This window comes from Micromesistius poutassou (genome assembly GCF_964030765.1).
Source record: "Micromesistius poutassou genome assembly, chromosome: 23".
NCBI classification, from domain to species: domain Eukaryota; kingdom Metazoa; phylum Chordata; class Actinopteri; order Gadiformes; family Gadidae; genus Micromesistius; species Micromesistius poutassou.
In genome coordinates this window covers 2,414,844-2,422,343 of record NC_140293.1, presented here as the reverse complement: position 1 = coordinate 2,422,343, position 7,500 = coordinate 2,414,844, and the positions used below count along the sequence as shown (strand labels likewise).

General features: G+C 46.7%; 2 protein-coding genes across 3 annotated transcripts in view; both read left to right on the top strand.

The window, feature by feature from the left end:
* Positions 1–633, top strand: part of acadvl (acyl-CoA dehydrogenase very long chain) — a 12,998-nt gene extending 12,365 nt beyond the window's left edge. Inside the window, exon 21 of the mRNA XM_084487327.1 lies at positions 1–633. This exon is cut by the window's left edge and continues 834 nt beyond it. The gene's annotated coding sequence lies outside the window, so the exon portion shown is untranslated.
* Positions 634–2,402: 1,769 nt separating this feature from the next.
* The window catches only part of intu (inturned planar cell polarity protein), a 15,385-nt gene continuing 10,287 nt past the window's right edge, over positions 2,403–7,500 (top strand). For both annotated transcript variants that reach the window (XM_084487267.1, XM_084487266.1), the window contains exons 1-3: positions 2,403–2,512; positions 3,504–4,126; positions 5,469–5,554. In XM_084487267.1, coding sequence (XP_084343393.1) covers positions 2,406–2,512; positions 3,504–4,126; positions 5,469–5,554 — 816 coding nt within the window. In that variant the 5' untranslated portion in view covers positions 2,403–2,405. The remainder of the gene's footprint in view (positions 2,513–3,503; positions 4,127–5,468; positions 5,555–7,500) is intronic.

Genomic DNA, 7,500 nt, shown 5'->3' with positions numbered 1-7,500 from the left:
GGCAAAAGGTACGCCATCCCTTATTTATGTGCCGTTTCTCAAAAGTCGTGCTCTTCATATTTTGCACTGAAACAGTCGGATAAAACAAATGGATCAAATAGAGTATGGTAGTAGCAGATGCCAGGTGGACTCCCAGTCAAAGGTACTGGGTTTGATTCTTTGCGTTTGCGGTGTCTTACTCTAGGCCTGCTCGACTAGAGGCCTTTCCCCCCCCACCTTCTCCTCAACTGTTACTGCAGCAACACATTCAATGCAAGTCCCTTTGGATAACTGTGTTTGCCAAGTACCGCCTGAATCACTTCATAACGTCAGGGTGACAATGCACATGTTCCCTTCGGTTGCGTGCATTTATTTCAATAACATATCTACCTGGGGGAAGGGGACTTGACAAAAGGTGGCTTCTGCTGTAACACATTATTATGAGAAGATATATTATGAGACTAATGGTTCAGAGGTGAAGCTGTGTTGCTTCCTTGTAACGTGGACTGATTGGTTGTTCTAAATACCTAATGTAGCACGCACTAACATCTCAGAACAAAGGGCGTGGCGTGGTCAGGTGAAATGAAATAATATTATTACTCATAATAAAAACGATTAGAGACTTTGTGTTAATAAAATGAGCATCTTGGTAGACTTTTTGTTGATGTCTTGATATTTCCCTCCATTATATTATTATATTGTGTTTTGGAAGTACATTACACCTGGAAAGTATGTTGCAATACTAACTAGATTGTCATTAATATTCAGCTAACATTCAACTAAAGCACAGGTAAGGATCAGCTGTACATACACTATACTATAGAATAATTAAAATAGCGCATTTCAATGTTTAAGTGGACGAGATGGAGTTTTTAATGTTATTTAACGACCACAGTTAAGGTCGTCTGAATGTGATATAGCTATAGCTGTAGCTACAATTCGAGCCACTAGAGGCTGCTCACGAGTTACTTAGCCTACATAGTGCAGGTTATCCGATGTACAGAAGGTTCCTCATGTATTTGTACAGATTTACATCCGTTACATTAAGGAAGGCAGTAGGATGATGAGAACAATTATACACGATAGTAATCAACAGGGCGCAGTGGACCTTTCTTCACTTGTTGGTTACTTCTTAATGAGTATGATTGAGAAAATATTGTACAAAAGTGTAGCTCACCCAACCCACGATGAAGAGATGTGGTCCTTCTTATTCATGGGTGTTGGAAAGTGTGAAAGTGTAATGAATTTAAAATCAGCTGTGTTTACAACCAACTATCTTAATACAAAGACCATACAAACATAGATGCAGCAAATATATTGATCAAGCCATAGAATAGTTATTGTGTCTGTAGGTTAGGATGTATGTGTTGAGAGCACTGGGCAGCAGGAGTACTAAAGGAGGCGGGCTGCGAGGGTTCGCCCACCTGCCAAGTAAAGTACTTCAGTCAGACGCGAAGCATTGGTCTGAAGAGGTGCTCCAAACAAAGTCTCCAGAACGAGCTCTCCGTCTCTCTCTATCAGTCCTCTAGGGTAACTAGCCTACTACTAGGAACTATGTTGCCGAAATTGACTTTGGGAATTGGAATTTCACAACCAGGACTTCATCCGCTTTGTGAATAATATTATCCCATGTCTCAAGTCAAGACATTCGGGTCTCCCATTGGATTTTATTGATTGGCATTAATTCGCAGAAATGTAGGTTGAATCTAACGAAGTCATGAAGTCTTAAATGATGTTCAACATTGCTATCGAAAGCGGACCTTTCTCTGAGAATTTAGAGGACTTCGACTCTATCCGCAGTGTTCTCCTATACAGGTAGGTACATGCATGTTATGGCTATGTTTTTTTTTATATACAGTATATAATAATAATAATAATTGTGTCTCGCGGGTATTGAATACCAGACTGGAATTAAAGATGTGGAGATTGGACCAGCAAAACGGTGGTTTACAAACTCGTCATTTTCTACCCATCATAAGTAGATCAAGACGTTCAAAACAATAGCATTTCCATACTTTTTTGATACAATTCAGACCAATGCAATGTGCTTTGTTGACGTCTCCTCGCTGATAGCCAGTCGTGCTGCCCTCCCTCTACATTATTAAGGGAGATGCAACCGTGAGGGTGGCCAAGTTAACCCGCCTGCCAGCGCATTGCGCGTGCACGCGCGGAGTGACTGACGGGGCCCGCGATAGAACGACCCCGAAGCGCGTGGATGGATACCAAAGCATCCGTGTTGTCAGGGGCAACGCCACGACTGGCCAATCGCGTTGCGCATGTGTGTGTCACGTGGTGGTCCCCTCTGTGACCCGTATGTGAACAACATGGCGCTAAAGTATTGCCCATCTTCGTAAACTTCCCCAAGTTGATCAACTTGGCCCTGTATCGATGAACGGCGCTATTGATTCGTGGCACCGCGGCGCGCCATGGCGTTCAGCCGCGAAAGCGACGCGCAGCAGGGAGGGCGTCTCGAGCTGATCAATGAGATCGATGGGGAGTCTACATCATCGAGTTACAACTCTGACTACTCCGTGTAAGTGACCTGAGATTCACTCCACCGCTGTCTAATGAAACGTTGAAACGTTCCCGAAAAAACGCAATATGTATGTTCCTGTCTTCTGCTTTATGTGCAGACGGAGAGCGCTTGGCCACAGATAATGTAGCTGCAATTTGGTAGTCTATGTATGCAAACAGTAATCTTACATTTTTACTGTGTCTATGGAATTGTCAATACGGTTGTCAAAGTACAATGCTTTTTACTAATGCAAGCATAGTGAATATGGACGTAATTTTCTTAGAAAAATATGGAAACATCTGTATTAAATACATGCAATAAATACAACATCAATTCATATTTAAGTAGCCTAGGCCACTGTGCAATTACTGTTTTGAGGTGCCTCGACAATAAAAACAAATAATGGTAACGTTTGGACATCTATGATAAATCAGCATGTAGTAGGTATGTCTTTTTTTTATGTTTGAGAAAGTCTGCCCAGCTCTGCAGTCACCTCACCTCCTATTGTATTTGTGTTGTATTCAGATGTGTGTCTTGCTTACTGTGTGTTCCTCATTTTTATGTCTTTGATGAACTTAGTTTTGACCCCGATTGCAGTTAAAAGCTGAGTAGAATAACCACTCTTTCCCCTTTCTCCTCGGCCCTTTGTCCTTGTTTAATGCAGTTGGCATGTGTTTTCCATTTGGGGAGTTAACCCTTCTTAATAATAGCGTGTTTCCATTCTCCGTGAGTTCATAGATGTGGTTTCCAAGTGGCTGGCCACACATTTGGCAAGAATGTATTTTAGGAAGAAAACTATTTTGATGATCTAGTTTTATGCGTGTTCATTTTCTATTAAAGTATCCCAAACAAGGCTTTATTTCCCCCAAGTGGTTGGGACTATCCCTGTTCTTTGATTATTTGTAACGATTACAGTAGACAGAATATCGATCAGCTCTTCAGTGAAACACCTCCTCACATCACATGACACTATCTCGTCCAATCACATCCCCCCCCCCCCCCCCCCCAGTGACCTGGAGCCGGAATGGCTGGACAACGTCCAGAAGAATGGCGAGCTCTTCTACCTGGAGCTCAGCGAGGGCGAGGAGGAGGTGGCGCTGGTCCGCGCCCACGGCCACGCCCACTGCGGCCTGTCCACCAATCACGTGCGCTTCAGCGACAAGGAGGCCGAAGTCATCACGGAGGCCGACCGGACGCGGCGCCCCGGTTCGCCGCCGACGAAAGCCGAGCCTAAGCTGAAGAAGCTGGCGCGGCTCCTGCGGCGAAAACGACCCTCCAAGCGCCGCGGGCGGGACAGCGAGGCCAAAGACGGCGGCGGCGGTGGCGGCGGCTCCCTCCCGGCCTCCATCCTGAAGAGCCAGGCGGCTCAGCGGCAGGGGGTGGGGGCGGGGGCGGGGGCGGTGACGGTGCGGCAGGTGAAGGACGTGTGCGTCTACGTCAACCCCAAGCGCCTCGCTCCCCTGCCCCCGGGGGGCGGCGGCGGCCTGCTGGCGTCGCTGCTGGGGCTGGTGCATCGCCCCTGCGCCGCCAGAGGACCGGGGAACCCCGCGGCGGGAGGGGAAGGGGAAACGCTGACCGTACACGGGCTGGTTCCCAACAGCCCCGCCGTCAGGGGAGGCCAGATATTAATAGGTAAGGGTTTTGGGAGAAAGTGCTTCCCCCTCGTTGTTCACTGATGACAGGGTTAGGTACTTTTACGGTGTAGTGCGCAGGTAATGAATTTAACGACAACGCAAAGCATTCACGGCAGGCGTTTTAATAGCAGCTCTGCACTCAAGTCCTTTCTTTTTTTTAAATCCTGGATCTGTGTGTGTGTGTGTGTGTGTGTGTGTGTGTGTGTGTGTGTGTGTGTGTGTGTGTGTGTGTGTGTGTGTGTGTGTGTGTGTGTGTGTGTGTGTGTGTGTTTGTGTTTATCGCCACAAACGAGTAGTACCCATTCTTACATGTGCAGACAATTACTGCAGTTAGCATTGTTGCAGAGACGGTTAGGGCAGAGATGGTAATCACCAGAGTACATTCCACACGAAGCACCTATTAGAGGGAACACAGAGACTAGACAGCATGGATGGATGGATTTGTCTGTATTTGTCCGCCCACCAGTTAAAATCAGCCAGTAAGCCGTTTTTTTTTTTTTATATGCATGGGAAATGTTTATTTTGCACAATGTCTGACTGGTCAACAGATTCTCAATGTCTTCAACATCATTTCTTTTTATAAAAATGTAATGTGATCCCTCTACCCACCAGCCCACCCAGTAAACTGTACCAATGTGAAGGTTGATTTATCCATCATACATCTGTGAGAACATGTGAGGTTACTTTTACGGTACTCTTGTGGTGGCCAGACCAACAACAACACCTGGTGGTAAAACACAGGGGCCCGTTAGCCCAGGCCTCTGAGCGGATGGGTTCTATGATAGCCTAGTATTACGTTCCACTGGATCAAGATGGTGTGGCTCGTTAAAGGAGATCTATCCTTAAAGCTGAGCCTGTGCAATTATGGCTCAGCCCACTGTGTTTTGAGTCAAACTGTGTTTTGAACGGGTCTCATGGTTCTCCTGTATTATTTCGGTCGACATTGCTGTAGATTATGGGATTATGTCTATTATGTCTAATATCTATATAATAGTGCATTTGACTTTGGCGGTGCAGACGTTAAGATGATTTTGATAAATTGGTTCGGCGTCATCTGCTGAAACCGGCAGTAAAAGCCGCAGCATCAGCATCTCTACGCATGGGAAAAAGACATCAGCTCACCGACCAGTGATGGCTCTGATTAGAGGCGCCACAATATCCCGACTCTTTCCCCTAATTTGTGTTCATTTGGGGACGTCAAAATAAAGTCAAGAACACACGGGAACCATGAGACACGACGGAAACACGGTTGAATCAAAACCAAGTGAGGGGCGGGGGGGGGGGGGGGGCCAAAGTGTGACGTATCCATGAGCGTGTCTGACCCGGTCTGGCGCTTCCAGGGGACGTGCTGGTGGCGGTGGACGACGTGGAGGTGACCACGGAGAGCATCGAGAGAGTGCTGTCCTGTATCCCCGGCCCCACACAGGTAGGCTGGCTGCAGCCCCCCCGCCCCCCCGCCCCGCCCTGCCCCGCCCCGCCCACATACACATCCATGTGTACACCCACAGCCATATGTACACGCCCACCCACATACACATCCATGTATACACACCCATACACATCCTTTTGTACACGCCCACCATGTGATAAGGGTTTATGTTCAGGAGAAAGTTAGTTGTGAAACTGTAAACGAACCATTTGCCCAACCAACTAATACATTGCATTGTATTGAAACATACACTATTAATATTAATGTGGGAGTTTAGTGTAGAAGGAGTAAAGGTTTTAAATGGGCTTACTGGCTGTATACGTGAGTAAGTGGTAGCTTGATATATTACTACCACATTATTCTATGTAATGAACAGTTTGAAGTGGTTTGCTATTCTAAATGTACACTTTTATGTAATATCTAAAGTGCATTTGACTTTGGCGGTGCAGGCGTTAAGATGATTTTGATCAATTGGTTCAGCGTCGTCTGCTGAAACCGGCAGTGAAAGCCGCAGCATCAGCATCGCTACGCATGGGAAAAAGACATCAGCTCACCGGCCAGTGATGCTCTGATTAGAGGCGCCACAATATCCCGACTCTTTCCCCTAATTTGTCTTCATTTGGGACGACAAAATAAAGTCCAAGAATTTGTAAATGACCCTGTGGTCAGGTGACGCCGATGATGATGATGAGTATGTCGGTCGCGTGAATCACGTTCCGCGGAAGACGAGCTTGACATTTGAAGATCGATTGCTCATTTAAATTCAGGATATGAACTCAATTGCGCTCCATGGAAATGGAGGTTAGGATGAGGTCGTGCCGCTGATGAGTCCCACTGCTGTGCGGACTAGCGGAGGAGTTGGCCCTCTCTCCGTTTTAGGAGGAGGTGTATGTACTCTCGAATACTGTCCTGGTGCAACTGAGAAGGCAGGGAGTTTGGAGTGTGAACGCGCTGCTATACTGTGTTTTTAAATGGTCCAATCCCCACTACTACACCCATACCACGTGTGTGTGTGTGTGTGTGTGTGTGTGTGTGTGTGTGTGTGTGTGTGTGTGTGTGTGTGTGTGTGTGTGTGTGTGTGTGTGTGTGTGTGTGTGTGTGTGTGTGTGTGTGTGTGTGTGTGTGTGTGTTTCCTATACCAGGAATATCGTCCACCGCATTGAGCCTGGGTTTATTTGCACTGGTTTTACCATGTCTTTTTTATACGATTTACTTTTATGTGTTTCTTATGTGCATGTGCGTGTGTGCATTTGTTTGTGTGTGTGTGTGTGTGCATTTGTTTGTGTGTGTGTGCGTTTGTTTGTTTGTTTGTTTGTGTGTGCGTGCGTGTGTATTTGTTTGTGTGTATGTGTGCCACATAGCTGACATCAAGTGAGTGGAACTCTAGTGAGGGCCCTCACGGCGTCTCGCCACCACATCCTCGTTATATAAGAAGAAGTAGAAGAACGAATCCCCAGCAGTTCGCCTGGCAGACGTTTGAGCTTTTTCACCGTTTTCTTCCATTCAAAGGATTCGCCATTTCGGCAGACGTTTTTTCTTTTTTTTTTTTTTTGCTGCTGCCTCATAAGATTGAATGTCACGTCTGGTGGCGACGCTCCGAAACAAAGTCTTGTGAATCTGTGGACTTGAGATGAAAAGAGAGAGACTCACTCACTCTCTCTCTCTCTCTCTCACTCACTCACTCACTCACTCATCAACTCTCTCACTCACTCACTCATCAACTCATGCACACCTGCTGGCTCACTCACTTACACACTGTTGCTCACTCACTCAGACACACACACACACACGCACACGCACACGCACACGCACGCACACACGCGCACTAAATCAGCATCTCCAAAACGACGCCTCAGTCAGTGTTTCTGGAGGTTGAAGGACAGCTCCGGTTGTGTGTGTGTGTGTTTTTCACCCGGTCGGCCCCGCCTTCTCCCTAATAATAA